The 20061-nt window shown below is 46.5% G+C and overlaps 1 protein-coding gene across 1 annotated transcript in view; it reads right to left on the bottom strand.

The window, feature by feature from the left end:
* LOC110536528 (calcium-activated potassium channel subunit beta-4-like) overlaps positions 1-16052 on the bottom strand; it is an 80885-nt gene extending 64833 nt beyond the window's left edge. Inside the window, exon 1 of the mRNA XM_036956586.2 lies at positions 15014-16052. Within this exon, the coding sequence (XP_036812481.1) occupies positions 15014-15349 (336 nt within the window). The 5' untranslated portion in view covers positions 15350-16052. The remainder of the gene's footprint in view (positions 1-15013) is intronic.
* Positions 16053-20061: the final 4009 nt, after the last annotated feature.

The raw sequence follows: 20061 nt of genomic DNA, 5'->3' as shown, positions 1-20061 counted from the left end.
ATTCTGGCTCTGTTATCTCCATAGTTTCCAGTCCAACTGGGAGTCATTCTGGCTCTGTTATCTCCAGAGTTTCCAGTCCAACTGGGAGTCATTTTGGCTCTGTTATCTCTACTGTTTCCAGTGCAACTGGGTGTCATTTTGGCTCTGTTATCTCCAGAGTTTCCAGTCCAACTGGGAGTCATTCTGGCTCTGTTATCTCCAGAGTTTCCAGTCCAACTGGGAGTCATTCTGGCTCTGTTATCTCTAGTGTTTCCAGTGCAACTGGGAGTCATTTTGGCTCTGTTATCTCTACTGTCTCCAGTGCAACTGGGCGTCATTTTGGCTCTGTTATCTCTACTGTTTCCAGTCCAACTGGGCGTCATTTTGTCTCTGTTATCTCTAGTGTTTCTAGTGCAACTGGGCGTCATTTTGGCTCTGTTATCTCTACTGTTTCCAGTGCAACTGGGCGTCATTTTGGCTCTGTTATCTCTACTGTTTCCAGTGCAACTGGGCGTCATTTTGGCTCTGTTATCTCTACTGTTTCCAGTCCAACTGGGCGTCATTTTGGCTCTGTTATCTCTACTGTTTCCAGTGCAACTGGGCGTATTTTTCTGGCTCTGTTATCTCTACTGTTTCCATTGCAACCGGGAGTATTTTTCTGGCTCTGTTATCTCTACTGTTTCAGTCCAACCGGGAGTATTTTTCTGGCTCTGTTATCTCTACTGTTTCAGTCCAACCGGGAGTATTTTTCTGGCTCTGTTATCTCTACTGTTTCCATTGCAACCGGGAGTATTTTTCTGGCTCTGTTATCTCTACTGTTTCAGTCCAACCGGGAGTATTTTTCTGGCTCTGTTATCGGCTCAAAGTTTTCAGGGCTGAGAGCCCTTTGAATCCCCTTGGAGACGTTGTCTTCTTTATTGTCTCAAAACTAAAAGGAACAACTATCCATTCCTGTTTACTGCAGAGCCCAGGGGCTTTGACAAGCTGTAAACACACACACAAAGAGCAAACCACACACACACAAAACATCTCCCAACACACACACACACACACACAAACACACACACACACACACACACACACACACACACACACACACACACACACACACACACACACACACACACACACACACACACACACACACACACACACACACACAGAGAGAGAGACCTCACAGAGCACCTAAACAACACCAGACCATATTGGTCAGACAAGCAGGAAAAATGAGTTATATTTGATTGTGTTAATATCCCAATTGTGCTTCTCTAGCATTCACTAGTGTGTGTGTGTGTGTGTGTGTGTGTGTGTGTGTGTGTGTGTGTGGTCTGTAGTTGATGATAGGACAGGACCAATGGAGCATGTAGACTTATGTATCAGCAAACAAGGAGCCCATTTCCACTCTGCTGAGCTGTCAGTCTGGTTACTGATGGCTGGAGGGTTGTAACCATTTCCCAGTCAGTAAAGTGATGTTCAACAACACCTGTCTCTATTGGCTGGTGGTAGTCAAGGTAGTTCCTGTCTCTATTGGCTGGTGGTAGTCAAGGTAGTCCCTGCCTCTATTGGCTGGTGGTAGTCAAGGTAGTCCCTGTCTCTATTGGCTGGTGGTAGTCAAGGTATTCCCTGTCTCTATTGGCTGGTGGTAGTCAAGGTAGTCCCTGTCTCTATTGGCTGGTGGTAGTCAAGGTATTCCCTGTCTCTATTGGCTGGTGGTAGTCAAGGTAGTCCCTGTCTCTATTGGCTGGTGGTAGTCAAGGTAGTCCCTGTCTCTATTGGCTGGTGGTAGTCAAGGTAGTCCCTGTCTCTATTGGCTGGTGGTAGTCAAGGTAGTCCCTGTCTCTATGGCAGTGGAAGACCATAGATAGATGGTCTAAATATAGAAGCTGTGGTCTGTCTGTCTGTCTGTGTCTGTCTGTCTGTCTGTCTGTCTGTCTGTCTGTCTTGTCTGTCTGTCTGTCTGTCTGTCTGTCTGTCTGTCTGTCTGTCTGTCTGTCTGTCTGTCTGTCTGTCTGTCTGTCTGTCTGTCTGTCTGTCTGATTCACACCCTTCTTCCTTTAAGGCTGAATGGTGACTGGGGAGTGAATCTGAGGGACCAGGGGAAAAAAACATAAAACCATATTAATGCATCTCGTCTGTCTGGTAGTGGGTTGGTGGTAGTCAAGGTAGTCAGTCGTCTCTACGACAACATACTAAGACCCCTCCTTCCCAGAGCGAAACGTAGCCAGTTGGTAGGATATAAATAGAAGCTGTGGTGTTAGTGTGTGTGTGTGTGTGTGTGTGTCTTGTACCATTCACATGCAGTTTCCTCCTCCTCGCCACTCAATTAAGAACAAGCCTGTGCCGCTTTGTCACGTCACCATGGCGACGAGGGGAACGTGACAAGGGTGGAGACGAGGCTTCTCTGTAAATGAGGAACACAAGGAGAGGTAGCGGACGGGAGGTTAGGAGAGGAGAGGTAGAAGAGGGGAGGGGAGGGGATGGAGGAGAGGAGAGGTAGTGGAGGGGAGGGGAGGAGAGGTAGTGGAGGGGAGGGGAGGGTAGGGGAGGGGAGGGAGGAGAGGAGAAGTAGTGGAGGGGAGGAGAGGAGAGGTAGTGGAGGGGAGGGGAGGGAGGAGAGGTAGTGGAGGGGAGGAGAGGAGAGGTAGAAGAGGGGAGGGAGAAGAGGAGAGGTAGAAGAGGGGAGGGAGGAGAGTAGAGGTAGTGGAGGGGAGGGAGGAGAGGAGAGGTAGTGGAGGGGAGGGGAGGAGAGGAGAGGTAGTGGAGGGGAGGGAGGAGATGAAAGGTAGTGGAGGGGAGGGAGGAGAGGAGAGGTGGTGGAGGGGAGGGAGGAGAGGAGAGGTAGTGGAGGGGAGGGGAGGGGAGGGAGGAGAGGAGAGGTAGTGGAGGGGAGGTAGTGGAGGGGGGAGGAGAGGTAGTGGAGGGGGGGGGGAGGAGGGGAGGGAGGAGAGGAGGGGAGGGAGGAGATGAGAGGTAGTGGAGAGGAGAGGAGAGGAGAGGAGAGGAGAGGAGAGGAGAGGAGAGGAGAGGAGAGGAGAGGAGAGGAGAGGAGAGGAGAGGAGAGGAGAGGAGAGGAGAGGAGAGGAGAGGAGAGAATAAAGGGGAACTGCTCTGGCTCTCCGTCTGTATGTAGGCCACTTGTAGGAGGAACAGCAGCTGAACTGAAGACTGGGACTAGTTGGCATGGCCGTGCTCTTCCATAAACAGAACTGTATAGACATCCAACAGTACTCACATTACCTGAAATGAGAGATTAACACAATGTCTACTGTGTTCAGTTAACTTTATGTCCGTTAGTCAAAAAGAATCAGACCCTTGACACAGATCATTCCTGAGTCGATAGCAAGACTGTTCTCCATGACTTACTCAGTCTAGGAACTCACATTACCATCGATGAAGAGGAGAGGAGAGGAGAGGAGAGGAGAGGAGAGGAGAGGAGAGGAGAGGAAAATATGAAGGAATCCCCAGCTGACTAGTACTCCTTGTGGGTTAATGCCAAATCAGTCAAGCATTCCACAGGTGGTTTAATCAAGCCATTACCCAGGGGCCTCTGCTCTCATTAGCCAGCAGCGCCAAAAGGTCACTGCTCCCAAAGGGTGGGGCAAAACAGGGGCAGCCAGTCTGAATACCCCCTCCTCAACATCATCCCACTCCTCCTCCCCCTGCTCTGCCTCCCCTCCTTCTCCCCCTCCCCTCCTCTCCCTCCCTTCATCACCCTAAGTAATACATGACTAATTCACTACAGTATTTACAAAGCATTAATAAACCATTCAACCATACAGTATGTCCTATACTGAAAGAGACCATGACTCTCCCCTGTGGTTCATTTGGAAATCGGGAACCGGAACCAAAAGAAAATCACCATTAGAATAAAGCATATCATCGTATTGGCATAGAGCTGTAGAGTACAGATCTGCGTAGTGGCATAGAGCTGTAGAGTACAGATCTGCGTAGTGACATAGAGCTGTAGAGTACAGATCTGCGTAGTGACATAGAGCTGTAGAGTACAGATCTGCGTAGTGACATAGAGCTGTAGAGTACAGATCTGCGTAGTGGCACAGAGCTGTAGAGTACAGATCTGCGTAGTGGCACAGAGCTGTAGAGTACAGATATGCGTAGTGGCATAGAGCTGTAGAGTACAGATCTGCATAGTGGCATAGAGCTGTAGAGTACAGATCTGCATAGTGGCATAGAGCTGTAGAGTACAGATCTGCATAGTGGCATAGAGCTGTAGAGTACAGGCTCTTACAGAAGTTGCACACCATGGGGAACATTTTAAGTAGCCCGGGGTCTGGGGAAAAAACTTGACATTTTATGCATTTCATGCAATTCCAACGTCATTTTACACGACTGGAGACTTTGGTAGATTATTATTTTATAGCGCACAAATGATGGAAAAGGTAGGCTACACTGACAAACTGAGAATCTGAGATCAATAAAAAATACCTTGTCTTGAATCCATCTATAGCCTATAGTCCAAGGTGTGTGAGGACACATATTGTAGGCTACAGTAGGAGGAGGAAATGATAGTCCTAAAAATGGCTTTCCAGTTTTACTGACTCACTCCCTGTTGATGGCTGATGCGCTCGTGCCAAAAGCCTCTCTGTCTCTTATTTTGTAAATACAGCAGATGAATGTGTTGGTAGCCTACAGCAGAGAGTCTTCTCTTTTCAGCAGGAGCCATCTGCTTTCCAACCTGTGTTTTCCCTCCATTGTATATGAAATATTGAGAAAGGCCTGTTTGGTCTGCGTGCTGTTTGTTCACTGACAGATTTGCCGCTCGTTCCTGACAGTAGGGCTATTCCTTGTTATCGGGCTACAATCAACAGCTAGGCTATTCCTTGTTATCGGGCTACACTCAACAGCTAGGCTATTCCTTGTTATCGGGCTACAATCCACAGCTAGGCTATTCCTTGTTATCAGGCTACACTCAACAGCTAGGCTATTCCTTGTTATTGGGCTACAATCCACAGCTAGGCTATTCCATGTTATTGGGCTACAATCCACAGCTAGGCTATTCCTTGTTATTGGGCTACAATCCACAGCTAGGCTATTCCTTGTTATTGGGCTACAATCCACAGCTAGGCTATTCCTTGTTATTGGGCTACAATCCACAGCTAGGCTATTCCTTGTTATTGGGCTACAATCCACAGCTAGACTATTCCTTGTTATTGGGCTACAATCCACAGCTAGGCTATTCCTTGTTATTGGGCTACAATCCACAGCTAGGCTATTCCTTGTTATTGGGCTACAATCAACAGCTAGGCTATTCCTTGTTATCAGGCTACAATCCACAGCTAGGCTAATCCTTCTTAATGGGCTACAATCCACAGCTAGGCTATTCCTTGTTATCGGGCTACAATCCACAGCTAGGCTATTCCTTGTTATTGGGCTACAATCCACAGCTAGGCTATTCCTTGTTATTGGGCTACAATCCACAGCTAGGCTATTCCATGTTATCGGGCTACAATCCACAGCTAGGCTATTCCTTGTTATTGGGCTACAATCCACAGCTAGGCTATTCCTTGTTATTGGGCTACAATCCACAGCTAGGCTATTCCTTGTTATTGGGCTACAATCCACAGCTAGGCTATTCCTTGTTAGTGGGCTACAATCAACAGCTAGGCTATTCCTTGTTATTGGGCTACAATCCACAGCTAGGCTATTCGTTGTTAGTGGGCTACACTCAACAGCTAGGCTATTCCTTGTTATCGGGCTACAATCCACAGCTAGGCTATTCCTTGTTATCAGGCTACACTCAACAGCTAGGCTATTCCTTGTTATTGGGCTACAATCCACAGCTAGGCTATTCCATGTTATTGGGCTACAATCCACAGCTAGGCTATTCCTTGTTATTGGGCTACAATCCACAGCTAGGCTATTCCTTGTTATTGGGCTACAATCCACAGCTAGGCTATTCCTTGTTATTGGGCTACAATCCACAGCTAGGCTATTCCTTGTTATTGGGCTACAATCCACAGCTAGACTATTCCTTGTTATTGGGCTACAATCCACAGCTAGGCTATTCCTTGTTATTGGGCTACAATCCACAGCTAGGCTATTCCTTGTTATTGGGCTACAATCAACAGCTAGGCTATTCCTTGTTATCAGGCTACAATCCACAGCTAGGCTAATCCTTCTTAATGGGCTACAATCCACAGCTAGGCTATTCCTTGTTATCGGGCTACAATCCACAGCTAGGCTATTCCTTGTTATTGGGCTACAATCCACAGCTAGGCTATTCCTTGTTATTGGGCTACAATCCACAGCTAGGCTATTCCATGTTATCGGGCTACAATCCACAGCTAGGCTATTCCTTGTTATTGGGCTACAATCCACAGCTAGGCTATTCCTTGTTATTGGGCTACAATCCACAGCTAGGCTATTCCTTGTTATTGGGCTACAATCCACAGCTAGGCTATTCCTTGTTAGTGGGCTACAATCAACAGCTAGGCTATTCCTTGTTATTGGGCTACAATCCACAGCTAGGCTATTCGTTGTTAGTGGGCTACAATCAACAGCTAGGCTATTCCTTGTTATTGGGCTACAATCCACAGCTAGGCTATTCCTTGTTAGTGGGCTACAATCCACAGCTAGGCTATTCCTTGTTAGTGGGCTACAATCAACAGCTAGGCTATTCCTTGTTATTGGGCTACAATCCACAGCTAGGCTATTCCTTGTTATCGGGCTACAATCCACAGCTAGGCTATTCCTTGTTAGTGGGCTACAATCAACAGCTAGGCTATTCCTATGTATCGGGCTACAATCCACAGCTAGGCTATTCCTTGTTAGTGGGCTACAATCAACAGCTAGGCTATTCCTATGTATCGGGCTACAATCCACAGCTAGGCTATTCGTTGTTAGTGGGCTACAATCAACAGCTAGGCTATTCCTTGTTATTGGGCTACAATCCACAGCTAGGCTATTCCTTGTTAGTGGGCTACAATCCACAGCTAGGCTATTCCTTGTTATTGGGCTACAATCAACAGCTAGGCTATTCCTTGTTATTGGGCTACAATCCACAGCTAGGCTATTCCTTGTTAGTGGGCTACAATCAACAGCTAGGCTATTCCTTGTTATTGGGCTACAATCCACAGCTAGGCTATTCCTTGTTATCGGGCTACAATCCACAGCTAGGCTATTCCTTGTTAGTGGGCTACAATCAACAGCTAGGCTATTCCTATGTATCGGGCTACAATCCACAGCTAGGCTATTCCTTGTTAGTGGGCTACAATCAACAGCTAGGCTATTCCTATGTATCGGGCTACAATCCACAGCTAGGCTATTCGTTGTTAGTGGGCTACAATCAACAGCTAGGCTATTCCTTGTTATTGGGCTACAATCCACAGCTAGGCTATTCCTTGCTAGTGGGCTACAATCCACAGCTAGGCTATTCCTTGTTAGTGGGCTACAATCAACAGCTAGGCTATTCCTTGTTATTGGGCTACAATCCACAGCTAGGCTATTCCTTGTTATCGGGCTACAATCCACAGCTAGGCTATTCCTTGTTAGTGGGCTACAATCAACAGCTAGGCTATTCCTATGTATCGGGCTACAATCCACAGCTAGGCTATTCCTTGTTAGTGGGCTACAATCAACAGCTAGGCTATTCCTATGTATCGGGCTACAATCCACAGCTAGGCTATTCCTTGTTAGTGGGCTACAATCAACAGCTAGGCTATTCCTATGTATCGGGCTACAATCCACAGTTACGCTAATCCTTTATGTTGGGCTACAATCCACAGCTAGGAAATGTAAAATAAATAAGCTATGGATCATCTGTGGCTTAATCATAGGCCTTCTGGTGGTGTAGTATTCTGAATGATTTCATTTCTTTCTGAACAGACAACAGTACTTATATAACTTGGGCAAATGTATTTCAATGTATCAGGAGTGTTGCAGTTTCTCCAGAATCGTGCAGCTGTGATTCTATAAAAAATCCAGAAAATCACATTGTAGGATTTTTAATTAATTTATTTGCAAATTATGGTGGAAAATAAGTATTTGGTCAATAACAAAAGTGTATCTCAATACTTTGTTATATACCCTTTGTTGGCAATGACAGAGGTCAAACGTTTTCTGTAAGTCTTCACAAGGTTTTCACACACTGTTGCTGGTATTTTGGCCCATTGCTCCATGCAGAGCAGTGATGTTTTGGGGCTGTTGCTGGGCAACACGGACCTACAACTCCCTCCAAAGATTTTCTATGGGGTTGAGATCTGGAGACTGGCTAGGTCACTCCAGGACCTTGAAATGCTTCTTACGAAGCCACTTCTTCGTTGTCCGGGCGGTGTGTTTGGGATAATTGTCATGCTGAAAGACCCAGCCACGTTTCATCTTCAATGCCCTTGCTGATGGAAGGAGGTTTTCACTCAAAATCTCACGATACATGGCCCCATTCATTCTTTCCTTTACACGGATCAGTCGTCCTGGTCCCTTTGCAAAAAAACAGCCCCAAAACATGATGTTTCCACCCCCATGCTTCACAGTAGGTATGGTGTTCTTTGGATGCAACTTGGACATAAACATTACACAACAAGTTGGAACTCGCAAATTCAACAATGAGTGGTTTGGAAGTAATCAGTGGCCACCTGCAAGCATTGCAAAGCAATCACTAGCCTGCTCTTCAGTGGAGTGGCTGTGTGGTCCCAAGTCTAAGATTAAGGGTCTCTTTTCCTAGTTTAAAATTATAAACTTTCAACATTGGCCATGCTGTCAATGAAGCTTGATTTGTGCCGCACTCAACTCAACCGTTAACTCTGAACTGCAAAATCTAACTTTAGTGAGTTCAAGACAACTGGGAAATCGGGAAAAATGAGCTACGACTGGGAAAATACGTTCCGAACTTTCATTCAACTCGGAATTGTAAATCCGGGAACTCTGGCCGCTTTCTGGAGCTACAACCTGAAGATCACTGACGTCATCATGATTAATCTTTTCTTTATGTTCCAGTTCCCAGTTCCCAGTTTTTGAGTTCCCAGTTTGTCAACGAAGGACCACCTTCCTGTTCAAGTGAGCACGGCACAACAAGGTGAGTCCAAAAATGTATTGCATGCTGCTGCATAAATGATCTATTATATTAAGGAGATTGTGTAGACTGTAGCTAAGAAATTAATACCAGGTGTATATTGTGTAGTAAGCTGTGTCTCACCCTGATAATTTGGTCTATTTTCACCTCTTAATTTCACCTACTGTTCTGACTTGGTGGTGCACATGTAGCCTATAACCTGTTTTAGAGAAATGTCATCATTGAATATTGTAAGAGCTTTCATTGTCTGCTTATATGTGCCCCCTTTATTTATCCTACACTTCTGAGTTGGTGTACAGGGAGAACATTGTAAGAATAGCCCATGTTCTGAATTATTTCGCTGTACGTTTCAAAAGTGCTGAACAAATAGTTATATTGACTACGTCCGTCCTAGCTCGCTCATTAATGTCTTAATCTAAATTACGGATGGCCTCTTATCCGCTTGTCGTCCCCTCATGCCATAGTTTGTACATCTCAATTGTCAGTAGAAACCACATTTGTTTAAGCAAGTCAGCCATATCAGCTATGTTTTTATAAAGGCAGTAAAATAGGCTGAAAGAACTGTTTCGCTGCCAGACAAGGCTCCGCTGATATCCAGGTGTAGCAGTGGTAAGGTGTTGGGACTCTGCTGATAGCCAGGTGTAGCAGTGGTAAGGTGTTGGGACTCTGCTGATATCCAGGTGTAGCAGTGGTAAGGTGTTGGGACTCTGCTGATATCCAGGTGTAGCAGTGGTAAGGTGTTGGGACTCTGCTGATAGACAGGTATAGCAGTGGTAAGGTGTTGGGACTCTGCTGATAACCAGGTGTAGCAGTGGTAAGGTGTTGGGACTCTGCTGATAGCCAGGTGTAGCAGTGGTAAGGTGTTGGGACTCTGCTGATATCCAGGTATAGTAGTGGTAAGGTGTTGGGACTCTGCTGATATCCAGGTGTAGCAGTGGTAAGGTGTTGGGACTCTGCTGATATCCAGGTGTAGCAGTGGTAAGGTGTTGGGACTCTGCTGATATCCAAGTGTATCAGTGGTAAGGTGTTGGGACTCTGCTGATATCCAGGTGTAGCAGTGGTAAGGTGTTGGGACTCTGCTGATAGACAGGTGTAGCAGTGGTAAGGTGTTGGGACTCCGCTGATATCCAAGTGTATCAGTGGTAAGGTGTTGGGACTGCTGATAACCAAGTATAGCAGTGGTAAGGTGTTGGGACTCTGCTGATATCCAGGTGTAGCAGTGGTAAGGTGTTGGGACTCTGCTGATATCCAGGTATAACAGTGGTAAGGTGTTGGGACTCTGCTGATATCCAGGTGTAGCAGTGGTAAGGTGTTGGGACTCTGCTGATAGACAGGTGTAGCAGTGGTAAGGTGTTGGGACTCTGCTGACAGCCAGGTGTAACAGTGGTAAGGTGTTGGGACTCTGCTGATAGCCAGGTGTAGCAGTGGTAAGGTGTTGGGACTCTGCTGATAGCCAGGTGTAGCAGTGGTAAGGTGTTGGGACTCTGCTGATAACCAGGTGTAGCAGTGGTAAGGTGTTGGGACTCTGCTGATAGCCAGGTGTAGCAGTGGTAAGGTGTTGGGACTCTGCTGATAACCAAGTATAGTAGTGGTAAGGTGTTGGGACTCTGCTGATATCCAGGTGTAGCAGTGGTAAGGTGTTGGGACTCTGCTGATATCCAGGTATAGTAGTGGTAAGGTGTTGGGACTCTGCTGATATCCAGGTGTAGCAGTGGTAAGGTGTTGGGACTCTGCTGATATCCAGGTGTAGTAGTGGTAAGGTGTTGGGACTCTGCTGATATCCAGGTGTAGTAGTGGTAAGGTGTTGGGACTCTGCTGATAGACAGGTGTAGCAGTGGTAAGGTGTTGGGACTCTGCTGATATCCAGGTATAGCAGTGGTAAGGTGTTGGGACTCTGCTGATATCCAGGTGTAGCAGTGGTAAGGTGTTGGGACTCTGCTGATATCCAGGTGTAGTAGTGGTAAGGTGTTGGGACTCTGCTGATAGCCAGGTGTAGCAGTGGTAAGGTGTTGGGACTCTGCTGATAGCCAGGTGTAGCAGTGGTAAGGTGTTGGGACTCTGCTGATAACCAAGTATAGTAGTGGTAAGGTGTTGGGACTCTGCTGATATCCAGGTGTAGTAGTGGTAAGGTGTTGGGACTCTGCTGATATCCAGGTGTAGTAGTGGTAAGGTGTTGGGACTCTGCTGATAGACAGGTGTAGTAGTGGTAAGGTGTTGGGACTCTGCTGATAGACAGGTGTAGCAGTGGTAAGGTGTTGGGACTCTGCTGATAGACAGGTGTAGCAGTGGTAAGGTGTTGGGACTCTGCTGATATCCAGGTATAGTAGTGGTAAGGTGTTGGGACTCTGCTGATATCCAGGTATAGTAGTGGTAAGGTGTTGGGACTCTGCTGATAGACAGGTGTAGCAGTGGTAAGGTGTTGGGACTCTGCTGATAGACAGGTGTAGCAGTGGTAAGGTGTTGGGACTGCTGTTGGGACAGCTTAATGTTTGTCACCGTTATAGTGCAATGAATGTAGTGTTTAGTGTTGTGGCTTTGCTGGTATACAGCCCACTTTTAGATTTTTCCCCACCAAGATTTACATGCTAAAATCGCCACTGCACATACAGTAGGTCACAGTGTTGTGCAAACCATAACGCCGGCCCGACCCGACCCCAATCAACTCTTCAGAATATTAGGGCCAGGGCTGAAAATCTCATTTCTTACATTCCGTTTGTTTATGGGGGAGAGTTGAGGAAGAGGAAACTGAAATAACTTTGATCACTTTTATTGGCATTTTTTTTACATTTGCAAAAACGGAACAATTATTTTTTGTGCCACGAGAGTACCCAGATCCAGCCAAATAGGTTCCCGGAGCAAAACAGTCCCAAACAGAGAGGTGGGATCCGGCTCAAATGAACCACTGCTCTCTCCTCCCACGAGCCAATTCAAACCAATCAACCCCTTCTGTTCCTGGAACGCTCCGACCATCCAGTCTAGAAACAGGATATATTAGTGACCATTATAATGAAGTCATTATAGAGCAGGACCCCTGGTGGGCCATTAGTAGAAGTAGCCTGTCAATAACGACACACACACAACACACACACACACACACACACACACACACACACACACACAATCCGTATTCTTTAATTTCCTTCCTCAGACAACCATACATAAGAATGGCTAGTTGGCACATTCTCCAGGATCTTTAAATTCATTACTTTGTTTTGGTGTTTAAACAGCTAAGGAAATCAATGACTGATCAAAGAAATCTCTGATTAATGTACAAGACTTTGGCTGTGTTTACCTAGGCAGCCCAATTCTGATCTTATTTTTCACTAATTGGTCTTTTGACCAATCAGATCAGCTCTGAAAAATATCTGATGTGAAAAGATCTGATGTGATTGGTCAAAAAATCAATTAGTGGAAAAAAAGATCAGAATTGGGCTGCGTGTGTATACACAGCCTTTTTGAAGCAGATGTTCCCTTTTCCACAAATCACTGAGTGATTCAGCGACAAAGTCATTTGGTTTTGTCGCCGGGAACAAAGACACACACACACACACACACACACACACGCACACGCACACGCACACACACACACACACACACACACACACACACACACACACACACACACACACACACACACCAACCAATAAAAACAGCTAAATCTAAGTGCAAGTCATACGTAAAAGTTGTACAACTTACAATCAACATGCAGGGTCAGGGATGATAACATTAAACATGGACTGTTGTTGTATCCCAAATAGCACCCTATTCCCTATATTGTGCACTATGTAGAGAACAGGGTTCCTTTTGGGACATAGTCAATCCTCTCCTCAGACTCTACAGTTCCTCCAAGCCTGAGGAGCCCAAACTGCCAAGCTCTCTGACTGCAGTGATTGAGTCTACTAAACATGAACAGACAGACAGACTGACTACAACACAGTGTAACTAAAGTGAGTCATTGCCTGCTTACTGCCAACTCATTCAAACCCTGGGTCGTTTGGTAGCTTACTGCCAACTCATTCAAACCCTGGTTCATTTGCCTGCTTACTGCCAGGTCATTCAACCCCTGGTTCATTTGCCTGCTTACTGCCAACTCATTCAACCCCTGGTTGGTTTGGTAACCAGCCAAAGTCCTCACTTCTTTCCTCTCAGTGCCAGTGTCTGCAGTCGTTCTAACCTCGTCCCCAGGCTCAGGCTCAGAGAGAGCAGGCTGGGATTACATTTGTCCTAAATGGTACCTTATTACTTTTGGCCACCCTTTTCCCTTCGCACACTACTTTTAGTCACCCTATTCCCTTAGTGGACCAAAGTAGAGGACTACATGGGGAATAGGGTGCCACTTTAAATGCAGACACATGCGATCGTGCATCACTGTTCAAAGCTGTGCTCCTGTTGCCATAGAACCCAGTCAGTAAACATAGAGGCGTGTTAAAGACACAGGACGGAGGGATGCAGTGGTGTTACCATGGAGCTGGGGGGAGAGGAGTACCTGTGGTGTAGCGGGAGAGAGGTCTGTTCTAGACAGCAGCGAAGATGGGAGGGGGGGTGAGGAGGGGACGGAGGAGAGGAGGAGGAGGAGAGGAGGAGGAGGAGAGGAGGGGATGTAGGAGAGGAGGGGATGTAGGAGAGGAGGGGACGGAGGAGAGGAGGGGACAGAGGAGAGGAGGGGACAGAGGAGAGGAGGGGATGTAGGAGAGGAGGGGACGGAGGAGAGGAGGGGACAGAGGAGAGGAGGGGACGTAGGAGAGGAGGGGACAGAGGAGAGGAGGTGACGGAGGAGAGGAGGGGACGGAGGAGAGGAGGGGACAGAGGAGAGGAGGGGACGGAGGAGAGGAGGTGACGGAGGAGAGGAGGGGACAGAGGAGAGGAGGGGATGTAGGAGAGGAGGGGACGGAGGAGAGGAGGGGACAGAGGAGAGGAGGGGATGTAGGAGAGGAGGGGACGGAGGAGAGGAGGAGGAGGAGAGGAGGGGACAGAGGAGAGGAGGGGACAGGGGAGAGGAGGGGACAGAGGAGAGGAGGGGACAGAGGAGAGGAGGGGACAGAGGAGAGGAGGGGACAGAGGAGAGGAGGGGATGTAGGAGAGGAGGGGACGGAGGAGAGGATGGGATGTAGGAGAGGAGGGGACGGAGGAGAGGGAGGGAGGAGGGGAGGAGGAGAGGAGAGGACGGAGGAGAGGAGAAGGAGAGGATAAGGAGGATGAGGAGGGAACGGAGGAGAGGAGGGGAAAGAGGAGGGGCAGGAAGACAGGAAGAGTTGAATGCCCTACAGTACCCCCTCAAAGGTATAAACACACTATCTACAGAAGAACACAAGATGAGAAGGTTGGATTTCAACCCTTCTGAAGTCAGCTAGAAATAACTGATGATGATGATGATGATGACCACAGAGAATTTGAAGAAATTCTCAAAAGGACCAAGACATTCCCGATTTGTAGTCTGAGAGGTGCACGTCTGAAAAGTAATATCACACACAATGGGACTAGAGAGTTTAATGGTCCAACGGAAAAGAAAAGACACCTTCACTCACACAGACGTTTGGGCGTTCTGTCCCAAAGGGAGTCATTTAGTCTTCTCTGTTCCTCTTCATCACAGTAGAGGTTCTCTTTGTGAGTGATGATGAGGCTATGTCTCTAGAATAGACGTGGACAGGTGTAGATCCTCTCACACTTGCTGTATAGTGACTTTTATGAAAGTTAAACTCATTATTTAAGTCTGTGATTTTTTTTTGCCATATCTTTGGAATAGAAAATAACAAGAATGTTATTTCGTCTTTAGAATACAAACTGTGTGTTTACATTAACATAGTTTTAAAAAAACAGGCAACTATTAACATAATATCGATCTAGCTCATGTCAATAAACTGAGACTGGGAACTTTTCCAGCCAGACACTTTGCCTAGCTACTGTATCGATCGTTCACAGCTTTGCATTCAGTAACTGCAACACTGTGTCGACTATAAAGTCTAGAGTGCTCCTTCCCAGTGTTCTCGTTCTAGAGTTGTAGTCATTTACCTTTGGGTTCAGCACCAGTTGCTGTTCATCAAAGTGCAGCAGAGCCACGGAGTTCGACTCGGAATTATTGACGAATATCTGCAGACACGGATACAGCGAGGTCCCCTTGCAGTCCGCCCCGCACGTGAACACGCACTCGAACATCTCCTCCGGTCTGAGCACGGACACCACCGTGCAGTTGGCCGGTTTGCTCTGCATGCTCTGTAGAGTTGGACTGAGCCAGCAGAACCCGAGGATAAAGAGGGAGAGGATACCACAGACGATGAGGAACAGTCCTAGTCGGATACTCTTATCCTCCGCCTCCGAGTACTCGTATGACACCCTCATTTTCGCCATTATGCTCCTCCTCGGTCTGAAAAGAGCTCGAAAGTGACGGAGAGGAGAGCTGGAGAGGGGCTTCTCTCTCTCTCTCTGCGCTGTGTTGCCCCAAACACTGGCAGCCTCTAGGAAAACGTCCCTCTCACTCAACCGGCCTCCGCGCTCTCTCTTCTGTATGGAGAACTTTGCGAAAGCGGGGCAGCTGCGGTCCAGCCTGTGCCTGCCCCTCTCCTCCCCTCGCTCTTATGCGCGTGATATCTACTTCATATCACAACGGTCCGTAGAGATGTGGATTTTGCTGAAAGGCTGGATGTTGCATCTGGGATTAGGTTCGGAGTGAATGCCCCTCCCTTGACTGGCGATCAGATGATGCGCTGCAGCGGTCCCTCGCCGTCCCTGGCTCCGACATCCATCACTTCGCTGTGGACAAACTGGTCTACTTTTGCCCCTTTAGAGATGGAGCCGCTCTCTCTGCTCGCGGTGCCGAGAGGTCTGAGGACCAGCCTATATAGCCCGAGGCGAGGAGCTTTCTACAGTTAAAAATAGGTCTCTTCTGCTGACACCAATGTTACCAACTTCATTACGCTGATTGGACGGTATTGTTTTGACGCATCACTACAGGGTGCACCTGTTGACAGACTAGGCTAAACTAGTTACTGTTAACACGTTCAATAACACAAATAATGACCTACGTCATTAAGCTTTAGGACACATGATAACTTGGCTTGGCATACAAAAACAAAGCTTATAGTTGACCAATCGAAAAGCAAGCATTATGCCATGCGAGTTTTAACGTAATCAGCAGTGCCCGCCAACGATTACGGTGGTGTACGGCGCTCCGTGGCGTGCACGTGGCAGAAAAGCCTAAAAGCTAGTCTGCATCTGTTCACTTCCTAGATGTACAGAATCATTCTGGGGCTTTCTTGAATAGCACATAGAAACATACACACACACACACATAAACACACGCACATAGCGTTTTATCGTAAGGGCCATTAACCAGTGGTAATTCCATTCACTGCATCTTTATAAAAGACCCAGTTTACTGTCTGACATTGTTTTGAGAGAGAAATTATTGGAACCTGCTTGTCAACTCTGATTTGTATTTTTTAATGGAAAATTACAAATGTTTAGCAAGTGTAGTGTTGAAATAATAATGGAAACTGTTTTCATAAAAGTAATGACTATTTTATATGAATTAAGTATTTCTAGATGATGCTTACATTTAGATGCAGGGACAAATCAGTATCACTACTACTACTACTACTACTACAATCAACCTTGGTCAGCATCTTAACCTCCTCCCCAGGCTCTGTTACAGAGATGGCTGGACTGGGGATGCGATTAGTTGTGCCCCAATTCTCTGTCTCTATCCACACATGCCCAGTTTGTTGTCCCTAATATGTGAATATAACAGAGGTGATTAAAGTAACCTTCCCTGGACCTGATGACTGGCCTAGTCTTTAGCTCAGAGGGCTATTGTGCCTTGCAGAATGCCACGATTCAAACCCGGATTCAGTTGGATACATAAGGATTAGAATAGCAGAAACTAAGCATGACTTGTACCTTGGTTGCATCTGTAGACTTTACCTCGCCGCCAGGCTCCACTGCTATACCGGCATATAGAGAGAGACGGCTGGACTGGGGAGGATATGATTTGAGATCCAATTCTAGTGGTGATTTTAGCATGTAACTCTTGGTGGGGTAAACTAACACCTTACCACTAGTATTCCTGGATATCAGCAGAACCTTGTCTGGCAGGGAAACAGTTCATTCAGCCTCATTTACTGCCTTTATAAAAACATAGCTGATATGGCTGACTTGCTTAAACAAATGTGGTTTCTACTGACAATTGAGACGTACAAACTATGGCGCAAGGGGACGACAAGCGCATAAGAGGCCATCCTTAATTTAGATTGAGATATTAATAAAAGAGCTAAGATGGACGAGGTCAATATAACTGTTTGTTCAGCACTTTTGAAATGTACAGCGAAATAATTCCGAATAAGGGACGTTTATTTATTTATATGTGACACGTATTACTGACAAAAATAACATGCAAAACAGGCAACGGCTGGGGCTCAAAACCACCTGCCCTGAATGACGGGTCGCTGCCCAATTCCAATCTACATTCTACAGGGGCGGACTGCACGGCAGGAATTTTATCCTGCAATAGGGTGATCAAATTAACATCCTACATCTTTATAACATCTTCAGGGGTCATTATGAACCTGCCAGACAGACAGATGATCTACACAGTTGCAGTGATGTCATTGGCTGAGAGGAGACAGCGAAGAGCCAACCGGTCACCTTATCTGTTTTATAGTGTGAGACTGCAGCTCTTGTGGTGAGGACATGAGACACTGATGTCATTTATTTAGTCCATATTGATAATTCAGTACTCTTGCATCAGTCTAACTTAACCATGATGGACATGATCACCACAGAGTGAGTCTAACTTAACCATGATGGTCATGATCACCACAGAGTGAGTCTAACTTAACCACGATGGACATGATCACCACAGACTAAGTCTAACTTAACCACGATGGACATGATCACCACAGACTGAGTCTAACTTAACCACGATGGACATGATCACCACAGACTAAGTCTAACTTAACCACGATGGACATGATCACCACAGAGTGAGTCTAACTTAACCATGATGGTCATGATCACCACAGAGTGAGTCTAACTTAACCACGATGGACATGATCACCACAGACTAAGTCTAACTTAACCACGATGGACATGATCACCACAGACTGAGTCTAACTTAACCACGATGGACATGATCACCACAGACTAAGTCTAACTTAACCACGATGGACATGATCACCACAGACTAAGTCTAACTTAACCACGATGGACATGATCACCACAGACTAAGTCTAACTTAACCATGATGGACATGATCACCACAGACTAAGTCTAACTTAACCACGATGGACATGATCACCACAGACTAAGTCTAACTTAACCACGATGGACATGATCACCACAGAGTGAGTCTAACTTAACCATGATGGACATGATCACCACAGAGTGAGTCTAACTTAACCACGATGGACATGATCACCACAGAGTGAGTCTAACTTAACCACAATGGACATGATCACCACAGACTAAGTCTAACTTAACCACAATGGACATGATCACCACAGACTAAGTCTAACTTAACCACGATGGACATGATCACCACAGAGTGAGTCTAACTTAACCACGATGGACATGATCACCACAGAGTGAGTCTAACTTAACCACGATGGACATGATCACCACAGAGTGAGTCTAACTTAACCACGATGGACATGATCACCACAGACTAAGTGTAACTTAACCACGATGGACATGATCACCACAGACTAAGTCTAACTTAACCACAATGGACATGATCACCACAGAGTGAGTCTAACTTAACCATGATGGACATGATCACCACAGACTGAGTCTAACTTAACCACGATGGACATGATCACCACAGAGTGAGTCTAACTTAACCACGATGGACATGATCACCACAGACTAAGTCTAACTTAACCACGATGGACATGATCACCACAGAGTGAGTCTAACTTAACCACGATGGACATGATCACCACAGACTAAGTCTAACTTAACCACGATGGACATGATCACCACAGACTAAGTCTAACTTAACCACGATGGACATGATCACCACAGACTAAGTCTAACTTAACCACGATGGACATGATCACCACAGACTAAGTCTAACTTAACCACGATGGACCACAGTGTGATCAAATCAAAAAATATATAGTGACAACTCAAAAAAATACATCTTTATATTGAAATGTCATTATAAAGTTTCTGTGTCGTTTATTTACACCCACACAAACAGGTAGAAAATACATCCCAAGAGGTAAACAAATGTTTACGGGTAACAACAAGGACCAACTGAAGGAAGGGGAGGAGACGAGAGAGGTCAACAGAGCCTCCCTCATCAATACTATTGGACCTGTCCAGTATAATGCGATATGGCAGCCTTGTGACCGAGCACAGAGAGATGTGTGTTCCACATGGCACCCTAATTCCCTGTATAGTGCACTACTTTTGACCAGGGTCCATAGGGCTATATAGCGAATAGAGTGCCGTTTGGGACACAGACAGAGAAGAGCCGCAGTATTGATGGTCTGGCCAGTTGAAGGAACATATTGCAAATGAGCTTGCAGCTATTTTCTGTTATTTAGGTCAGTATTTTCCACTCCACAGCCTGCGCTCCAAGTTGAGGCCCTAGTCATTAAAATGTATCAGAACTACTGGTGTTCTACATATCACATCGGACAGCGCGTGTGTGTGTGTGTGTGTGTGGGGGGGGGGGGGGGGGGGGGGGGCTCCAAGATTAGAGATGTGAAGCTCAATGTGGCCCTCTCTCAGGCCCTCCTTCCTTAGCTGCACACGACCCCTGTAACCCTGGTGTTGGGGTCCCTCGACACCTTTGACCACACTACACAGCTCCTTTAGTGGTTTAGAGTCGACGTAGGAACAGTGGATCACTGAGTCAGAGTAGAGGTATTTGTTGGCAGGAAAGCGCCACTGCATTGTGACATGTCCATGGTTCTCTGCCAGGTATTTGACATGAGGAACGGTCACTAAAGAATGTCCCATGTCACATGACCAGAGTAGAGAGAAAACGTTAAGGTATCCCCATGTTTTCATTCCTGTCGTGGTTGATTGTGATACAATACAAATACAGAACATGGGGC

This window comes from Oncorhynchus mykiss, chromosome 15 (genome assembly GCF_057628025.1).
Source record: "Oncorhynchus mykiss isolate SJ-2025 chromosome 15, ASM5762802v1, whole genome shotgun sequence".
Lineage (NCBI taxonomy): Eukaryota > Metazoa > Chordata > Actinopteri > Salmoniformes > Salmonidae > Oncorhynchus > Oncorhynchus mykiss.
This window is presented reverse-complemented; position numbering and strand designations above follow the sequence as displayed.